We start from the raw sequence: 20,211 nt of genomic DNA on the forward strand, positions 1-20,211 counted from the left end.
CCACAGAGGCCAGAAAACAGGTCAGAAGGTCACCTGGCCTAAGGACAATAAACTCTTTCCCAGAAGCTGCTCTTTGAGACAAAGTCCAGGAGGAGCAAACAGATATCAGAGAGGCCTCTGAGCCCCCTGTTTTCTTCAGGGTCGTGACAGCCACAACACCCCACCCTGGGTCACAGAGTAGACTAACCAGGGGCCCTGTCTACCTGGTGAGCTGTGGCTTGTGGCCGGCAGGAAAGGTTTGGGTATAAAAATCAAGAAACTGCCTGTGCATAATGGGTGTCTGGAGACTTTTCCTCTGGGGGAACTCTGACTCTGCCTCTCTTTTCTTCCTCATAACACACAGGGCATTTCAGTGACAGCTTTGGAGTCAGAGAGACCTGGGTTTGAATCCTTGTTCTGTCACTTGCAGTGAAATCGATGTTCCAGAAGACCATGAGGAGAAAAATTAGGCAATAAAGGGCTGAGAGCAACTTGGGGTACCTAATCGGCCCTCGAATATAAAAATGCTTCATTTGTCTTTATTCCCTGTCACCTGCTGGACATCCTTGTCTACGTGGAGCACAATGAAGCTGACTTATATCCTTCCTTCCTAATCTAGACCAGAAGGTCCCAAGAGATGAGGGAACGGGCTTAAAGCATAGGTCACCTATCACTCCTCCCGCCAGACTGTCCAAAGGCCTCTGGCAGAGCTATTGTCAGGGCTGGCACCGTTAGAACTGTGGATGTGCTTAGGTGTCACAGCACTTTCTCAGCCACCATATCTGCCTCCCCAACCAAAGCATGACTGAAAGGTTTGCTGATGCTTCAAGAATTCTGAAACTAAAGCTTAATGAGATTTTTGCCTGGCAGTGACGCACACCTGTAGTTCCAGCAGCTCAGGGGGCTGAGGCAGGAGGATCACCAGTTCAAAGCCAGCCTCAGCAAAAGGGAGACACTAAGCAACTCAGTGAGACCCTGTCTCTAAATAAAATACAAATTGGGGCTGGGGATGTGGCTTAGTGGTCAAGTGCCCCTGAGTTCAATCCCTGAAACCCACCCCACCTCACAAAAAAAAAAAAAAGCTTACTGAGGTTTGGAAATCCATTTTTAACATTGACTTCCTGCTAGATGTTTGTCACTGGTGCCACCTCATGTCAGAGCCAGGACAAGATGAACCATTGAGGGGTCTTGGCAGTTGCCTTTGGCTGAGTGCAGTTCTGTACACAAGGGCACAGTCTGGAGTCTGGTCAGGAGTTGACATAAGCCCAGAGCTGGGAACCCCTGGTTTCCTTGCCAATTATTGGTTCCCCAGATTGGGACATTTGCCTTCCCTGTGTCTAATGTTTAATCCGTGTTTATCCAGCATGGTATTGATTGATGGTCTGAGTGAAGTGGCAGGGCAACAGGAACTTGGAGACCATGGACGGTGCCATGGCGCTTCGGGTGCTGCTGTGTGTGTACCTGGTGTCCCTCCTCACCCTACAGGCCATGTCTGCTCCAAGCTTGGCCAGAGGCAGGTCCAAGGGCAGCGAGGTACGTGGCTAAGTCTTTGGGACAGAGACCTCTGTCCCAAAGAGGGACACAAGAACCCCCACCCTAGGTACCAGAGCCATCCCCACTGCCTGCATACCTCTGACTACAGAGGTTACTTCCTAGCCGTAGGAGGCAAGACTGAGAGACAGAGGACCCAGGCTTTGTCTCCTCACACCCCTGAACAGGGGGGCCATGGTCCCCGAGCACTCCCACTCATACTTGGCCTTGGCTTTGTTTTGCAGAAGCGACAGGCTGTGGACACAGTGAGTGAGAGTCTTGGCAAAGGGGTCTGTGATGGGGCCCTTATTACAGGTTTCTTTCTCCTGCCTCTTGCGGGTGGACTCTTTCTGCGGGTGCCATATGCTCCTGTGTCCCAGGAATGGGGGGATTGTTCCCACCCCACCTCACGCCCCACTGTACAGTCTCAGGCAGAAAAAAGGATCTTCCTGGGAGGGTTGATCTATTCTTCTGGGCACCTTGCAAGCATCAAAGCTGGGGGCTAGGATGCAGAATGACAAGGAGGTCTCTCACTGGCCTGTCCCAGGCCAAAGGTCCCTCTTATCTCACTTTAGACAGTTGATGGCGTGTTCATCCGGAGTTTGAAAGTCAACTGCAAAGTCACCTCTCGTTTCGCCCACTATGTCATCACCAGCCAAGTGATCAACACTGCCAACGAAGCCAGGGAAGTGGCCTTCGATGTGGAAATCCCCAAGACGGCCTTCATCAGTGACTTTGCCATGTGTGTGCCTGCCTGACTCCCACCACCTGTCCCAAAAGTGTCTGTTCACCTGTCCCAGCCTAGGCCACAGTAGCCAGATGTGTAGATCATCTGCTCCCTTTCAAAAGGCCCACAGCTGGCCTCTGTGACCATGGCTGCCCACTGCACTGCCCATGGGTTCCCCAGAGCATTGCAAGGCCAGTCAGGAGATACTCCCCTATGAGGGATCACGTGAACAGAGGCTTCTCCGTGTCTGGGCTCATCATATCTCTAATAGGAAGAACCCATGTGATCAAGGAGGGGTGCTTCCCCCACTGAGGGCCTTCTTCTTCCCCCACAGCACAGCAGATGGGAAGGCATTCATTGGGGACATAAAGGACAAAGTGACAGCATGGAAGCAGTACCGGAAAGCAGCCATCTCAGGAGAGAATGCTGGCCTCGTCAGGTACCTGAGTTCTGGGCCCTCCGGGCCTAGCCTCTAGAGCTGAAGGCTGCAGAGGTGGCCTTGGGTGGAGAAGAGCCCCAGGATAGTAGAAAGGGAAGCAAACTACCCAGCCCTGGTGCCAACACAGATGCACTGGGCCAGGTTGATGCCCACTTGCCCTTTTCCCAGATCTGCTTCAGGGAGAAGTGGGTCCCCCCATCCCTGAGCCTTAACCCTGACCAGCCATCTGAGACCAGGGTAAGGGTCAAGGAAATCTGGGAACAAGCATGAAAATAAGAAATTGATTCTGAGGGCCATGCTTTAGGTGACAAGGATCTACATGTCATTTACTATTTGTTTGCCTATTGTTGCCTCTGGTGGCATATCCAGGGCCTCAGGGAGGAATATGGAGCAGTTCACTATCCACATCAACATTGGTCCCCAGAGCAAGGCCACATTTCAGCTGACCTACGAGGAGGTGCTGAAGAGAAGACTTACCCAGTATGACATTGTCATCAGAGTCAAGCCCAAGCAACTGGTGCGCCATTTTGAGGTAGATTGAAAGTCCCAGGGCAGGACTTCTGTCTCTCACTCTCACTATGGTTCCCAGCACTGGCTCAGCATGAATCACATGCCACCCTAGGCCTGGGACACAGGGAGGGAACTGCTCCTCCAGGTGGGTTGCAATGGGCTGTTCTTGGGCAGCGAACTCTTTGAATCTTCCAACTCCCTCCTCATCTCTGAGCCTTGGTTTGCCCATCTGCTAAATGGGGAATTCCTGCATTCCCCAGGAATATCACAAGTATCACAAGAGACACTGAATGTCCAGGTAATTTGTAAACCAGAAAGTCCTGGGAAGCCCAATGGGCTGAGTTGAGGGGTTTCAGACATGCGCATCTTCATTGAATAAACATTTTTGGAGTGCCTACTATGTGCCAGGCCCTGTGCTGAGAACTGCATGGGCACTGTACACAGTAGGTATCCAGGTCACATTTAGGCTCTTGGCTGTCCCAAACGGGGCCTTGGTACAGAATTTCCTTCAATGGTGCAGATTGACGTGGACATCTTTGAGCCCCAGGGGATCAGTAAGCTGGATGCTCAGGCCACCTTCCTCACCAAGGAACTGGCAGCCCAAACTATCAAGAAGTCCTTCTCAGGGAAAAAGGTACACGGAATGACAGGGGATGGTGGTGGGTCCCTAAGGACTTGGCAGCCTGACCCATCCATGAGGCAGGTCTAGGCTTAGCACAGGAAGCAGGTAGGGATGCAGGCTTCCCTCGGGGTGAGAGGAGCAGATGCCATGTGGTTGGAATCCCAGGGAAACTCATCACTCCCAATCCTTAGAACAATTTAGCAAAAATGGCACCCTGAGGTGGGGCAGGTACCAAGTCCAGCTCTACCACTTGCTGGATGCATGGTCTGGGCAGGGGGAGTTGCTTGAACCTCAGTTTCCTCTTTGCCTGCCTCACACACAGCATTTAGAGAGATGTTCCACACAGAAGCCAATCTCAGGTACGGTTGTGGTTAGGACTCAAGGCTTCAGTTTTCTTCTCTCTCTCTCTCTCTCTCTCTCTCACCAGAAGTTGAACTCAGGGGTGCTCAACCACTGAGCCCCATCCCCCAGCCCTTTTTATATTTTCTTTAGAGACAGGGTCTCACTAAGTTGCTTAGGACCTCACTAAGTTGCTGAAGTTGGCAAGATCTTCCAGCCTCAGCCTCCTGAGTCACTGAGATTACAGATACATGTCACTGCACCCTTCTTCAACTTTATTTTTTGTCTTTGTTTTTTTGTTGTTGTTGTTGTTTTGATTTTGTTTGTCATGAGCATATCTTACTTTTAAAACAAGCAAGCAAGAAGAAAACAATAAAATTTCTTTAAAGAGAATGAGGAAAATACATAAATATAGAAAGTAGTGAATAAAAATCATCCCTAGTGTCCTCGAGGACCAGCACCACTCAAACCTGACCGCAGCTCTGTTTCTGGGCCTTTCCTTCTGTTTCCTGCTCTTTGTTGACCAGGCGGATTTTATTTGTGAGCAGTGTGCTGTAGCCTTGCTTTTTTACTTGACAATTGGAGTTGACTGAGGTTTTCTCATTCCTTCCTACTGCTATTATTTGGTTCTTGCTTATGTACCCCAAATGGTGATGCTTAACGTGGAAAATTCCAGTGACTGAGAAGCACAGAGGACTGAATCTTCTCTCCTATCACATACAGATGTGCATTTTCAGCAGCTGCTTGAATGGCCCACTGAATTAGTTTCTGTGGCCAGGCAAACACACACACACACACACACACACACACACACATACATACACACGCAGAGAGGCACACATCTTCCTACATGTGTGCACCAACTAGTAATGTCTCAAACCCTCAATGATTCTAGGGTCACGTGCTCTTCCGCCCCACCGTGGGCCAACAGCAATCCTGCCCTACATGCTCTACGTCCTTGCTGAATGGGGATTTCAAGGTCACCTACGATGTCAATCGAGACAAGCTCTGTGACCTATTGGTGAGCCTGAAACTTCTGGCCCCAGCCCCAGAGGGTGGGCAAGGGATGCTTTTGAGAGAGGATTCAGTCACTTGCCTCTATTTCAGGTGGCCAATAACTACTTTGCCCACTTCTTTGCCCCCAAAAACCTGACGAACATGAGCAAGAACATCGTTTTTGTGATTGACATCAGTGGCTCTATGGAAGGTCAGAAAATGAAGCAGGTAAAGTGGCTCAAAGCAGTTCACTCAATGGAAATTTCCTCAGCCCTGTTACTTACCCCCATTGCAGTTTGGCTGTCAGATTCTGGTTTGGGTGATTGAACTGGAAATCCCAGTTGTTAGGGACTCTAGCATTAGCTTCTGCTTCCTTGCTGGGCAACCTTGGTCAGGCACTTCTCAATGGCTACAAGGAGGATAATACGGTGTCGCATTATGGCGCTTCCCCATGGAGATGAGCATGGAAGAGCAAAACTGTGCACTACAAGTGCTGGCAATAACTAAGGTGGTCTGTAAGAGGGCATCTTTTTCTTTCTTTCTTTTTTTTTTTTTTTTTGGTACCAGGAATTGAACTCGGAGGCACTCTTCCACTCAGCCTTATCCCCAGCCCTATTTTGTATTTTATTTAGAGATAGGGGTCTCACTGAGTTGCTTAGGGCCTCCCTTTTGCCAAGGCTAGCTTTGAATTCTCGATCCTTCTGCATCAGCCTTCTGAGCCACTGGAAGTATAGATGTGGGCCCACACTTGGTCTGCAAGAGGGCATCTTGCAGCAGGGCACAGCCCACAGCCCTCAGTGCTCTGAGTGTCCCACCCGTGACACAGTGAAGCTGTGGCTGGACAAACTGAGTTTTGGAAACACAGCCAAAACACAGGGGGACCTTTCTTAATCCTGCCCCATCCAAACTCCTGATCATTCCTTGACCCCGTGCTGGGTCTTTTGCCTTCTCCATGCCTCTTATGCTTTTCTCTTGGGATGACCTGGCTGTCCTGTTCATCCCCTCCTACCCATCCACTGTGTGTCTCCATCCTGTGGATCTCTGACATAGCTATCTGGAGTTGATAGAAGGTGCTATCCTGAGGCCACCCTGGGGCTGTGTTCCTCAATGGAATGTCCTGTCCTTGCAGACCAAGGAGGCACTCCTGAAAATCCTGGGAGATATGCGGCCACAGGATTACTTTGACCTGGTCCTCTTTGGTTCTCACGTGCAATCATGGCGGGGCTCACTGGTGCAAGCGTCAGAGGCCAATCTTCAAGCAGCTCGAGACTTCGTGAAGCGCTTCTCTGTGGAGGGGGGTAAGGATGGGAATCCCAGGCCACCTTGGCATTACCTCTGTTTCTTTGGGATATGAGTGTACACTGGTCTGATTTCTCTCCTTTTATAGCCACAAACCTGAATGGAGGTTTGCTCCGGGGAATTGAGATCCTGAATGCAGTTCAGGGAAACGGCCCAGAAGTCAGTAATCAGGCTTCGATTCTCATCATGTTGACAGACGGGGAGCCCACTGAGGGTAAGCTCCTGGAGGGCTGCCCTGGGAGGTGATCATCTCCTTGTTACTGGAAGTGTTTAAGATGATATTGGAAATACAACCACTGATGGGCCATTGGGGACACAAAGGTTCAGGATAAAGGCAAGGATTATCCTGAAAATATAATTAAGACCACAAAGTGTATGAGAACTTCAAGGTATATCTCTGTCCTATGAGTTGGGAATATTTCTGCATGACAAGGGCCCTGGGGGATAGGCAGAATTCCTAGATCGAGCTTAATGGAATTTATATATATATGTATACAGATATGGGCATATGTGTGTATACATACATATATATGTATATACCAGGGATTGAACCCAGGAGTGCTTTTATCACTGAGCTACATCCTCAGCCCTTTTTATTTTTAGTTTTTTTTATTTTGAGATAGGGTCTCTCTAAGTTACTAAATTGCTGAGTTGACCTCAAACTTGTGATCCTCCTACCTTAGCTTCCCCAGTTGCTGGGATTACTGGCGTGCACCATCATGCCTGGGCTGGAATTAATAATTTAATATATTTAATATATTCAGCATCTATTGTATGACAAGCCCAAGATGAGGGAGTAAGTCCTACCAAGAGAACAAAAAAAAAAGTTTCTTGTTCCACTACTGGGGGCAGACCCAAGGGCAGAGTTTCTGCTAAGGGCCCTTAGCAGAAAGACAGGGTGACAGAGGGGTCTGTGGAAACACAGACAAAGGAGTACCTGGGCTAAGTGAGGCGTGGAAAGGCCTCCTAGAAGAGGTGAATCCTGAGCTCAGTATGGAAGGAAGAGAGAGAGGGAAGTAGGAAGGGATCCCCACATGCTGAGGGCCAGCAATCTCATAATAGCCTGGATGTGTGGTTATAGGAGTGACGGACCGTTCCCAAATCCTCAAGAATGTCCGTGAAGCCATCCGGGACAAGTTCCCACTCTACAACCTGGGCTTTGGCCACAACCTGGACTTTAACTTCCTGGAGGTCATGTCCAAGGAGAACAATGGATGGGCCAAGAGAATCTATGAGGACCATGATGCCACTCAGCAGCTACAGGTCTCCCCTGCACCTGCCATATACCACCACCAGCATGCCACGAAGAGCCCTGCCTTTGTGGCCATTTGCCCATCAGCCTAGAGGAAAAGATACAGCTCTGATACCAAGCTCAAATTAGTTGCTTAACCTATTTGAGCTTCAAATTCCTCCTCTGAAGGGGGGATCCTGACACCCTACTTGGTGATTAGATTTCCCATCAGGTACCCATGGTACTCAGCTCTTAGGTTGCACCCCCTGTCCCTGCAGAACTTCTACGACCAGGTGGCCAGTCCCCTGCTGGTGGATGTGGAGTTGCAGTACCCCCGGGATACCATCTCTGCCCTGACCCAGCACCGACATAAACAGTACTACGATGGCTCGGAGATCATGGTGGCTGGGCGCATCGCTGACCAAAAACTGGGCAGCTTCAAGGCCGAAGTGCAAGCCCGTGGGGTAAATGATGGGTCATGGAGGACAGAGAGGCCAGATAGCAAACAGGCCCCAAATCCACTTTTCTCGATCCCTGCCTGCTCCTGGGGGCCTCTCTTTCCTCAGAGAAAAGAGGCATGCACCCTCTGCATGCCACATATACCCCAGGCCTGGGGGCTGGACAGGCTGGAATGGGATCAATGTGGCCTGGATTAGCTATAACCTTTAGGCCCCAAATGGAGCACCTGTGACTGCTTACCTCATTCCTGCAAGGCTATGAGAAAGCAAGAGGCCAGCTTCTCTCTTCTTACTTGAGAACCATTTCCCGAATACCTACTGTGTACCAGGTTTTGTGCCATGGTGTAGTATAGATATACATGTGCCCAGGTATGTTAGAAGAAGTCACAGGTGTGGGAGTCCTGGACCCTGCCTTCCAGAGCATGGACTCCAGCCCACAGTGCAGTTAAGGGTTCAGAACTCAGGCTTTGAGAAGGAGAGCCAAACTGGTCCCTGGCTCTGCCCTGACCAGTTGGGTGACCTTGGGCAAGTGAATCCAGCTCTCTAAGCCTCAGTTTCCTTTGTGTTACCATGGTGGCAACATTGCCACAGAGTGTTGTAGGGGACAAATGGAACAGTCCATGGAATATCCTTATGCAGTGCCTGGTCCATAAGACATCCTTGGAGGGTGGACCCCATAATTGTACCCAGGAAGAGAAGGCCTACTTGTGTGCTGTCCATGCTGCATGGGGCAGCCCACCTTGAACTTGGAGAAGAAGATCTTAGTAGAAACAGCTGGGTATTTGCTGGCTTGGTTCTCCAATCCTATGGGATCCCAGGGCCTAGGCCCAGCCTGGCTTCCAGATGGTGGTTGAATGATTGAATGGATGAAGGCAAAAATAGGCTCGGGAAAGAGGAAGATGTTGAGAGTGAAACTCCAGAGGTGACCGTGGGGCACTCAGAGCTTTGGACACCAGTGAAGTGTCGTGCTCATTGTGGCTCATGGCCTCTCTCCCCATTCCAACCCTCAGGAGGGACAAGAATTCAAGACCACCTGCCTAGTGGATGAGGAAGAGATGAAGAAACTGCTCCAAGAACGTGGCCACATGTTGGAGAACCATGTTGAGCGCCTCTGGGCCTATCTCACCATCCAGGAGCTGCTGGCCAACAGGTAGGACCCTTCCAGATACCTGGAACTGTTTGCCCTAGGGCCCCCCATGTCTTACAAACAGAGAAGGGGCAGTTCTGGGCCTTCAGGGTACAAGCGGTCACATTTACTTTCCTCTTACTTTGCTTGATGAGTTAATATCAACCAGTTGGTCAATAGTGTGGGTGGGCCCTATGGGGGAAAGGCGGCCTGCTGTTTACCTCATTGAGCTGCCTTGGCAGAGGCTGCTGTTGACTGTGGGGCTGTGCAGTGTCTAAACACACTCATTTAGTCTTCAAAACCTTTGGGGGAACCTGGCGCGGTGGTTCACACCTGTAATCCCAGCAGCTTGGGAGGCTGAGATAGGAGTTCAAAGCCAGCCTCAGCAATTTAGTGAAGCCCTAAGCAACTCAGTGAGACCCTGTCACTAAATAAAATATTAAAAAGGGCTGGGATGGGGCTGGGGATGTGGCTCAAGCGGTAGTGCGCTCGCCTGGCATGTGTGCGGCCCGGGTTCGATCCTCAGCACCACATACCAACAAAGATGTTGTGTCCGCCGAGAACTAAAAAATAAATATTAAAAAAATTCAAAAAAAAAAAAAAAAGGGCTGGGATGTGGCTCAGTGGTCAAGCGACCCTGTGTTCAATTCCTGGTTCAAAAACAAAAAGACAAAAAAAAAAAAAAAAAAAAAAAACCAACCATGAGAGAATTCCCTTATTATCCTCATTTAAAAAGATGAGCAATCAGAGGCTCAGAAAGATTAGTCTAGCTGCTAAATTCTCTATGTATCTCCAAGACATACCTCTCAACATTGTCAGTCTCCAGAGTTCCCCCCTCTGGCTGTGGGAGGTCATGAAACCCGGAAGTCCCCAATGCCACAACCACTGAACAGGGAACGACAGATTTTTGATGTTTGTTGAATGAATGAATGAATGAATGAATGAGCGAACCACTGGATGGAAGGAAGAGGGAATGCAGCTCTGTTATGGCCTGTACTGGGGTCTTGGAGCCAACCTCTGTCTTGCCCTACAGGATGACGGTGGAAGGGCTGGAGAAGAACAAGCTGTCATCCGAGATCCTGAAGATGTCACTGGACTATCAGTTTGTGACCCCACTGACCTCCATGACCATGCGAGGCATGAAAGACCAGGAAGGGCTGGAGCCCATCATTGACAAGGCCGAGGACGGTATGAGCAGTGTCCGGGGAGGGGGAATCTCTGGGCCTAAAAACTCCCAGGTTTTAATTCTCTTCTTTTTTTCCTCCCTTCCAGATTCTCAGCCCTTGGGTGAGTGGAAATCGTGTTGGTTTTAGTGCAGGGCTTCCCATGGCTGGGCAGGTGGCATGTGCTCCAGCCCCAAGCCCACAGCTCCCCATACCCATCCCTTCCCTGACCCTACCCCTTCCCAGGCTCCTTCCTTCCCCTGAGACACCACTTCACTGCACTTCATGGCTGCACCCTGGGAGCCTCTGCACCCACCTCCAGTGAGGTCCCCCCACCCCCCTGCACAAGCATGCATCTCTGAGGAGGTGGGGGACACCTGGGGAGAAGTAAGACACCCAGTAGGACTGGTCCCTGGCCTGAATCATCTCTGGGCCCAGGGTGCACTTGTGGACTGAGCCTGGTGCCCGTGCATGTGGAGCTCCGTGGTGACACTGTCCTCTTTGTCCTTGTCTTCCTCAGAGATGCTGGGACCCAGAAGGAGTAAGTGGCAGCCATCCTGGCGACATGTCTCTACCTCTTCCTCACACTGCTGGCCCTCTGGCTGAGAAAAGCCTCTGGAGTATCGCCCGTTCCACTCTCTTCAATGCCTAAAACAGTTCCTGTAACAGTCCCCCTGACGAGGGCCTGGCTTCCCCAACCTGTGGGAGGAGACCCAGGGGGCTAGCCCACCATCCCGGGCCAAACCTCTGTCCCTATAACCCGAGAGGCAAATGAGGGCACTTGATGCTCTGAGGCCACCCCACTCCTGTGGCCTCAGGCCAGCCCGCATTGGGGGAGGTCATTAGCAAAGCGACTGGCAGCTCCAGGAAGGCCCTAACCTAACCCTAACCCTAACCCTAACCTCCCGGTCACCTCCCTCCACGGTGCCGACACTCTCTCGCCCACAGTGTTCGTGCTGTCCGCTGCCCAGCCTTCCCCGACTCGCCCCAGCCCCAACTTCCAGGAGTTGCCAAACCGAGTGACGGGCGGTGAGTCCTTGGGAGTGTTGGAGGGGTGACCCCGACTGGCCCATCTGTCTCTGGGACCTGCCTACTTGAACACTTCCTGCCTGATCCCCAATCTAATGCCTCCATGCTGTGTTCCCAGTGGACACTGACCCCCACTTCATCATCCACGTGCCCCAGAAAGAGGATGCCTTGTGCTTCAACATCAATGAGGAACCTGGCGTGATCCTGAGCCTGGTACAGGACCCGGACACAGGTGACTCTCATGGCATCTGCCAGAGAGGGCAGGGTCAAGGCCCCTCCACACTCCACATTCGACCATGGATAGGACTGCAGCCACAGACCCCACTGCCCTGTGCACCTTCCATTTTTCTGGGCTCTGCCTGCCTTCTTCTCCACCCCCTGGCAGGACCCCACATAGAACCAGCTTCATAGATCTATGACCCAGAAGCATAGGACATACACTTAGAAGGGTCTCATACTTGGTTTAATGCTCTTACTGTCTTGAAATCCTTAACCATTTTTAAATGAGAAGCCCTTCTTTTCTTTCTTTTCTCTCTCTCTCTCTCTCTCTCTCTCTCTCTCTCTCTCTCTCTCTCGGTACTGGGAACTGAATTCAGGTGCTCAACCACTGAGTCACATTCCCCCTACTTTTTATTTTTGAGATCCGGTCTTGGGTCTTGCTGAGTTAGTTAGGGCCTCACTAAGTTTCAAAGCCTCCCAAAGCCATTGGAATTATAGGCGTGCACCACTGTACCCAACAAAAACCTCCTCATTTTTATCTCATATGAGGTCCTGCAAATTACATGGGAGTCCAGCCCCAACTCCCCCCAGCATGGCTACATGGAGCCCCCAAAGTGCATCTCTCCAGCCCTGCTGGGTGATGGGGATCACCTCCCTCTCTATCTTTTGGCTTGCTCTTTCTTTCTTTTCTTTTCTTTTCTTTTTTCTTTCTTTCTTTCTTTCTTTTTTTTTTTTTTTTGGTACCAGGGATTAAACCCAGAGGCATTTAACCAGTGACCCATATCCCTAGCCCTTTTTATATTTTAGTTAGAAACAGGGTCTCACTAAATTGCTGAGGCTAACTTTGAACTTGTGTTCCTCCTGCCTCAGCCTCCTGAGCTGCTGGGATTACAGGAGTGCGCCACTACGCCCGGCATCTCTCAGCCCTTACCGCCTCCTTAGTCTGGTCAATCCAGTTGCCGTGTTTGTTGAGCACTTACAAGGCATGAGGATGCAGAACAAGACTGTCCCTGGCCCTCTTAGAGGTTTGGGGAGGGAGAAAGAGAATAGGTCTCCAAATTCCGAGATGATAATTTCAGAGTGTTGGAATGGTGAGGATGGAGAGCTGGGCCTCTGTGAAGAGGCTCTACAAATATATTTTTAGCACCTGCTGTGAGCTTGGGAGGGCCTGGGGTCCAGGAAGGAGCAGGTCCACAGTCTGCCCTCAGGAAGGCAGGCTTTCTGCAGAGCCAGAGCCCAGAGCTAAGTCTGGGATATCTAGTGCAGCTGTAGGGGCAGGGAGCAAAGTGAGAAGGAAAAAGGTGGGACTATGAGCAGGACCAGTCCCAAAGCCCCCACTGGAGGGGAGGCCCTCAGACAGTGTAGGATGTGTGGAGTGGGGGGGCCTCCAAGATGGAGGCACAGCATGAGTGAAGGCTGACAGCCCCCACCCTGCTACAGGCTTCTCAGTGAACGGGCAGCTCATCGGTGACAAGGCCAGGAGCCCCGGGCAGCACGAGGCCACGTACTTTGGGAGACTGGGGATCGCAAACCCTGCGACAGGATTTCAGCTGGAGGTGACCCCTCAGAACATTACGCTGAACGCCGGTGAGGGCGGGCCCGTGTTCTCCTGGAGGGACCAGGCTGTGCTTCGTCAGGATGGGTAACTAGACTGGAAGGGGAGGTGGGGGAGGTGACATGGGTCAAAGCCCAAAATGCCCAGCACCAGCTGTGTTGTCTGAGCCCACAGATGCCACATCCACCGAGCAGTGTCAGGGAGTGTGATGTCCGTGAGGCCTGAGCAGGCAGGTCACACTCCATGCACCCCTCCACCTTCCAAGGACTCTGTGCCAGGCCACCCGGCCACCCGTGCTCCCAAGGAGTCCTCACACTCACTTCCACTCTGGTCTCCACCAAGCGAAGCCAGATCACCTCCCAGCTCAGAAGCCACTTCTTCCCTGAAGCCCTCACACTCTCTTGTTCTCCTGAATCCCAGCACTGTCTTGAGCTTCCCATCTGGCACTTGTCACAATCTGCCTGGTCACATGACTGTCCCTTTCATCACGCATTCATTTATTCAACAAACTCTGCAGACAGAGCACCAGAGCTTGATTCTGAGTAGCAGAGCTATAGAAAAAGGTGGAGTGCGTCTGGGGTGGAAGACACAGGTGATGAGTCAGAGGACACAGACTCGGATATTAGACTGGCTGGTGTCTGAGTCCTGGTTCCACTGCTAACCAGCACTGTGATCTTGGGCACGTTACTTAACCTCTCTGAGCCTTGGTCCTCAGGAGATCAGAGTGAGAAATGAATGATGCAGTTTGCATAGAGGGGTTGGCACAGCCTTGGAAGCCTTGAGCAAGAGCAGCACAAAACACGGAGCAAGTAACACCCAAACATCTGGGGGTGAAGGCCTTGGGGGGTGGTCATAAGAGCTGGGTCCCAGAGGGCAAGGGCAGCTGAATGGAGGGGGATGCAGTGCAGCTGCTCTTGCCCTGATGGACACCTGGCCCTGCAGGATAGTGGTGACCATCAACAAGAAGAGAAGCCTGCTGGTGTCCTTGGATGAGAGGGCCACCTTTGAAATTGTCCTGCACCGAGTGTGGAGGGGGAGTACAGTCCAACGGGACTTCCTGGGCTTCTATGTGTTGGATAGTCACCGGATGTCGGCTCGGACACATGGGCTGCTGGGTACGGCTGGCAGGCGGGCAGAGCCGGGGGTGGGGGACTGGGTGTTGAAGCCAGAGTGCTTCTAGGTCCTGGGCCACCAAGACAGGCCAATCTCCAACATGGCATCCAGGTCTCAGCTTGAGTTCATGCGGGCTGTCCTGATGAGGCTGGGGAGGTGGCTCAGTGGTTGAGTGCCCCTGAGTTCAATCCCCAGTACCAAAAGAAAATGATGTCTGGGTTTAATAACAGCAAATTCTCTCCCTCCTTCCTTCCTTCCTTCCTCCCTTCCTGGTGAGGGTCTTGTCCCACAAACAGGCTGTGATCCAACCCACAGTGAAACAAAACCTACGTGAGCCTGGGGGCAAGGATAGGAGAGAGCACCAGTTAGCAGACAGAAAGACCCAGAGAGCTCCCAGGGACCTTGTGAGTGGGGTGGACACACAGCCACACTGCATCTGTGTGGCCAACTGTTGATCCTGCCTTCTATGGGCACTTGCCCCTCAAACCTCTCTCCCCAGGCAGATGGGTTAGATTGGAATTGGTTAAAAAGACAAGAGACAAGCTGGGTGAGGTGGTGCACGCGTGTAATCCCGGCAGGTTGGGAGGCTGAGGCAGGAGGATCTTGAATTCAAAGCCAGCCTCAACAACTTCGTGAGGCCCTAAACAACTCAGTGAGAACCTGTCTCTAAATAAAATATTTTAAAAAGGGCTGGGGATGTGGCTCAGTGGTTAAGTGCCCTGGATTTAATCCCCAGTTACCCCTCCACCAAAAAACAGGAGGTAAGACCACCTGAAGATAAATAGATCTGCATCTCTACGAGTCTGCTAAGATGGCTTTAAAAAAAAAGTTGTCGATGGACACAATATCTTTATTTTTATTTATTTTTGTGTGGTGCTGAGGATTGAACTTAGTGCCTCACACATGCTAGGCAAGCGCCCTATCAATGAGCCACAACCCCAGTCCCTAAAATGGCTTTCGATGCCAAGATTTATCAGCAACAATCGATCAAAGCAGGATCCACTCCTCCTGACAGTAACCGCTGCCTCCTCTGTGCCTTTCCAGGACAATTCTTCCACCCCCTTGATTTTGAAGTGTCTGACATCCACCCAGGTTCTGACCCCACAAGGTCAGATGCTACAATGATGGTGAAGAACCGCCGGCTGACAGTCACCAGGTGGGTGGGCTGCTCCCCAGCACTCCTGCCCTTGGCTGCTTTTCAATTGTTATTATTGATCAGGGACTTCCTGTAGGTGTCACATGGGTTGGAGAGCTTCCTGGGGAGATACAACCTTGCCAGGTGCTAAGAGTGACTTTTTCATCCTCAGAGGCTTGCAGAAAGACTACAGCAAGGACCCCCGACATGGGGCAGAGGTATCCTGCTGGTTTGTCCATAACAACGGAGCTGGACTGATCGACGGAGCCCACACTGACTATATCGTCCCTGACATCTTCTGAGCCCTCCCACCGGCACACCAGTCCTCCCTTGGAACCACGGCAGAGGAGGAAGACGGCATCCTGATCTGCCACACCTCCCAGAGCAAGCTCATCCCTTGTGTCAAACCACCCTAAGACTTCCATTAAAGAGAAGCTGTGTCCAACCCAGAGCTGGTTGCTTTTGGGGAAGGAGGACAACGAGGGAACAACCTGACATGCTTCCTCCCTGGGAGGGCTCAGGGATCACAGCAAACCCTGGGGTGGGAAAAGCAGATCTGAGGCTGAGAGGGGAGCCCCATCCACTCTGCCTCCACCCACCACAGCCTGTTATCTGCAGCTGCCTGACTCTGTGCACTAAGTTGCTCCCCATACTCTTGCACACAGCTCCCTCTGCACACTCAGGGACCCAAGGATGATCTGGCAGCATGGGTGCCCCAGCTGATTGGGAGCTTCCTGTAGCCAAGCACTGTCTGAATGATTTACTTGAATTCTTTAAGTACATTTCACCATGCCCATTTATAGCTGAGGAAACTGAGGATTAGGTAATCTGTCCAGAGTCACTCAGCTAACCAGAGGCAGGTCTAGGACTTGAACTAGTGCTGTCTTCCATCAGCCATCTGTCACATATGAATACTCCCGTCAGCTGGGAGGCAGAAGGCCAAAGCCTGTTGGGACTTGGTTCCAGATAACTTAAAATGAACATTTGGAAGAACTGATTCCAGGTAGTGTTGGGGGTCCCAAAGAAGTCTACCAAGAACAGGAAGCTGCACCATTGGGGTCATGGCTTCCACCTCAACCCCATTTCCCTGCTGGGGATTGGCAACCTCTGACAGACAGCTTGGTATTTCCCAGAGGCAGAGAAAAGCACTGGCCAAAAGCTGGGGATTCAGGGGCCTGAGGTCTGTGGCCCACATTACTGTTTCCTCATACTGGTGTCTAGAATTACCTCAACAGGGTTCCTTCCCTTGGCTCAGCCTGGCGACCCAGTCAAAATGCAATGTCTCAGAGTGCTAGGAGACGAATCTACACACTAACCCTTCACATGAAGGTGGGTGGGCCTCCACCAACTCCATTCCAAACAGCTTCTTTTTTCTCTGCTGTTTCTGTCCAGTTCCTGCTACAAATGAGGGCTGCAAGGGCCCAGCTAGGACAAGGATGAGTTTTGAGGGCCCAGATGAATAGCACACACACACACACACACACACACACAAATTGAGTCCCGTAGCACAAGTCCAAGGCTGCCCTAGTCCAGGTGCGGTGGCTCTCACCTGTAATCCTAGCTGCTCAGGGGGCTAAGGCAGAAGGATTGCAATTCAAAGCCAGCCTCAGCAACATAGTGAGGCCCTAAACAATTTAGCAAGACCCTGTCTCCAAATAAAAAAATAAAAAGGGCTGGGGATGTGGCTCAGTGGTTAAGTGGCCCTGGGTTCAGTCTCTGATACCAAAAAAAAAAAAAAAAAAAGGCTGCCCCAGGTCTGGGGATTCAGAGCCCTTTAGGAGCAGGCGGTGGGCAAGCCCACACAGGCTCAGAGAGCAGCTCACCTTCCACAGCATCCTGGATTTCTCAAGGGCTGCTGAAAGGCAGATGGCCAAAGCCTGTTGGAACTTGGTTCTTACTGGGACAAAGGTGGCTCTGTCATCATCCTGCCCAACTTGGGCCTCCTCTTCCCCTCCTGTAGAATGAAGATGGGGTGAGCCTAAAGAGCTCTTAGAATCTGTATAATCCTAAATTTTGCATGATGGCTCTGGTTCCCTCCAAGATCCCTGTCATTCCTTAGGGCCTCTCTTTCTTTCTTTCTTTCTTTCTTTCTTTCTTTCTTTTCTTTTCTTTTCTTTTCTTTTTTTTTTTTTTTGTACTGAGGATGAACCCAGGGCTGCTGTATCACTGAGCCACATCCCCAGCTTTCTTCATGTTTTTGAGATAGGATCTCACTAAGTTGCTGAGGACAGCCTTGAATTTAAGATCCTCCTGCCTTGGCCTCCTGAGTGCCTGGGATTACACATGTGCACCACCAGGCCAGGCTCCTCGGGGCCTCTTAAACAACCGCAGAATCCCTATTTTGAATTGTCCCTCTCTTAAAACTCCAGTAGTTTAGATAAGGGAGGCTAAGAGTAACTCTGTGATCAGCTGTGGAGCCATTGAGAAGGAACCATTGGGTAATGTGAGCAAGACAACAGTCCTGCCCCAATCCCGCCCCACATCTGTGACCACAGCTGCTAAAAATGACCACACAAACAGAAGGTTTAATTGCAGCTCTTGGGCTGTCCTCTGCATCTCCAGGTGTTGATTGCCGGCTGGGTTTGGGCTCCCAGCTTGCACTTGATGCCCACTGCCAATGGGGGTCAGCGTCAAGATTTAGGAGACCGGAGGGGAGCAGGCACTGCCCAGCCAGGCCTCAGCATGAACAGTAACCGCTCAGCAGCTGCATCTGTCACTCTACCATCATTTTGCTGACTTTCCAACTCTTTGTCATTGTTCCATGGCTCCTGCCACTTCCAGTCATTAGTCTATGGCCTCCTTGTGTCATCCCCTGCCACATAATTTCTGCTTCCTGCCTTCTTTCTTGCTCCCAGCAACCAACTGTCTCTGTACATCTCACAGTCAGTCCCAGAACTTTTGGCCAAGGCCATGGGAACATCCATAAGTTAGCTGTCCTCTGCCCAAGTGTCCCTGTCTATTCCACTCAGCAATGGGCCAAGGGGGAGAGTCATGGGGTCAGCTTCACTCAGAGAAGCCATGAGGATGCTGGACTTGGGGCAGCTGCCCCTAAGGGACTGGGGACCAGCATGGCCCTGGTGTGGCTCAGGAGGTCCCAGCCCCCATGGGGAGAGTCCAAGTCCTGCCTCTGAAGCTCCCATTGTCCTGGATGCCAGAGCCCCAGCCTCACTGGTGGCCTTTGGAGGAATGACTCCCCAAGAAGCCAAGGGAAATCCAGTCTCTCTGGCTGAGCCCTGGGAGCGCCAAGTGGATCATGATGACATGGGTCCAGAGAGATCGTCAGACCTGAGCACATAAACCTCGCCATAATACAAGGTGGGCCTTCAAGGAGCTTGGAGCTTGGGACATGGCTGTCCTGTAGCCCATTAGGAGAAGAGGGAGGAAGGTTCCTGAAGGAGAAGTCCTGAGGCTGGCAGGAAGATGAGGGATGCCATATGCAGCGAAAGAGAGGGCATTCCAGTGGAAGAAGAGTAAGTTGAGAAAAGCAAGTTAGAGACAAATCCCAGGGAGAACTGGGCCACAGGACTTGGGATTTGCTCTTTTCCTGGTGTCCTTGCTGCAGGAAAGCAGGGAGCTGAGACTCCAGACCTCAGTTCTTGTGTTCCCACAAAAGAAAATTTAAAAGTCAGCCACCAAAATCCATGCAAGAGAACTTTATTACAGGTGAAAGTAAAAGCCAAGTGAGGCTCAAGCAGAGAGCACTCTCAAGAGAGAGGGTGGGCCGTCTCCAAGCAGAGAATGACAAAGAAGACAATGCTGTCCCCAAATTTATTACTGTTTGATGTTTACCAGGAGAACATTTAGCACTTTTGCCACCTTTTGCACTCTTTGCCAATCAGGTGTTCAACTCCTCCTTCACATTGGGTGGTAGAGGTTTTGACCTTAATTGGTTCCACTTAATTTGACCTTAAGTGGAACTGTCATGGTGGCCATCCTGTTCAGGGGGGCTTCATCCACAAGTCAACCCCACGTTAATGCAGGCACTGGGGTCAGTAGCTGGTCAGAAGTTATCTTAGTGTCCCTGTGCTACTAAAGGAATCCTCCTTCCCAGACAATTGGAGACACTTATAGCCATAATTCCTAACTTCCCACCAACCTCAGGGGGCCCTGTCAAGAGTTAGTCCCATTCATCCAATTCTCTTGATGTGATTTTCAACTAGCTCCCTTGCTTCTGTTTATTTTCTCCAAATTAACTACCATCCTTGGCTTTCTCGTCTACTTTGGAAGTAATTTAAAGCAGACCCTAAGTCATTTAATGAACACGTGACCTTGCCTGCATTTCACTGCTCATTGCTAGCTCCTACCTAACACCTTGAGAACCACAGTAGGATAATGAGCAAGGGGTTCAGCCACGGAGGTCTGAGCTTAAAGGTGACGGTCTGGTTTTATGCCCCTGCTGCCTTGCGAAGAGCAGGGCTGTCATCCAGGCATCAGACCAGAGTCCCTGCAAGTGGTGAGGACAAGGGGCCGCGATGCTGAGATAGACGCCTTTTGCTCTCAATGGAATTCCACACCCTGTCTCCCATCACCCCCATGGTGAAGGCCCAGGGCCTGTTTGTCAACACGATTTCTGCTTTTCTGGGGGCCTCCATGTCCCTGGCCTGTCAGGAGTGAAGTCCCAACCCTGTCAATGCCCACGGGGCCCTCTTCATACAGACATCCGCCCACACCATTTTCCAGAGAAGCTTCCGGCCTTCTCTGCTCCAGTCCCAAGCTGCGGGTCACTGACCCTGCTCGGAAA

At 51.2% G+C, this 20,211-nt stretch overlaps 1 protein-coding gene across 2 annotated transcripts; it reads left to right on the forward strand.

Moving 5' to 3' along the window:
* Window positions 1-1,390: 1,390 nt before the first annotated feature.
* Window positions 1,391-15,904, forward strand: Itih1 (inter-alpha-trypsin inhibitor heavy chain 1). Of its 2 annotated transcripts, XM_026388579.2 has the most exons (22): window positions 1,391-1,512; window positions 1,755-1,775; window positions 2,085-2,251; window positions 2,571-2,675; window positions 3,045-3,207; window positions 3,706-3,819; window positions 5,042-5,167; window positions 5,254-5,370; window positions 6,272-6,440; window positions 6,530-6,655; window positions 7,523-7,704; window positions 7,951-8,136; window positions 9,141-9,280; window positions 10,290-10,444; window positions 10,529-10,543; window positions 10,940-10,960; window positions 11,368-11,448; window positions 11,567-11,680; window positions 13,108-13,309; window positions 14,165-14,337; window positions 15,380-15,491; window positions 15,643-15,904. In XM_026388579.2, exons 1-22 carry the CDS (start codon window positions 1,399-1,401, stop codon window positions 15,770-15,772), a joined length of 2,733 nt encoding a protein of 910 aa, XP_026244364.1. In that variant the 5' UTR covers window positions 1,391-1,398; the 3' UTR covers window positions 15,773-15,904. The 2 variants fall into 2 exon arrangements, with proteins under 2 accessions (XP_026244364.1, XP_026244365.1); XM_026388580.2 differs by lacking the exon at window positions 1,755-1,775.
* The last annotated feature ends 4,307 nt before the right edge of the window (window positions 15,905-20,211 follow it).

This window comes from Urocitellus parryii, chromosome 3, assembly GCF_045843805.1.
Source record: "Urocitellus parryii isolate mUroPar1 chromosome 3, mUroPar1.hap1, whole genome shotgun sequence".
Taxonomy (NCBI): Eukaryota; Metazoa; Chordata; class Mammalia; order Rodentia; family Sciuridae; genus Urocitellus; species Urocitellus parryii.

What these genes read in the sequence shown, in the direction of transcription:
- Itih1 (XM_026388579.2), top strand. Translation starts at nt 1,399, where the DNA reads ATGGACGGTGCCATGGCGCTTCGGGTGCTGCTGTGTGTGTACCTGGTG. An exon ending in AGTCCTTCTCAGGGAAAAAG is followed by an intron (nt 3,820 to 5,041) that starts GTACACGGAATG and finishes CAATGATTCTAG; the next exon opens with GGTCACGTGCTCTTCCGCCC. An exon ending in CAGGAGCTGCTGGCCAACAG is followed by an intron (nt 9,281 to 10,289) that starts GTAGGACCCTTC and finishes CTTGCCCTACAG; the next exon opens with GATGACGGTGGAAGGGCTGG.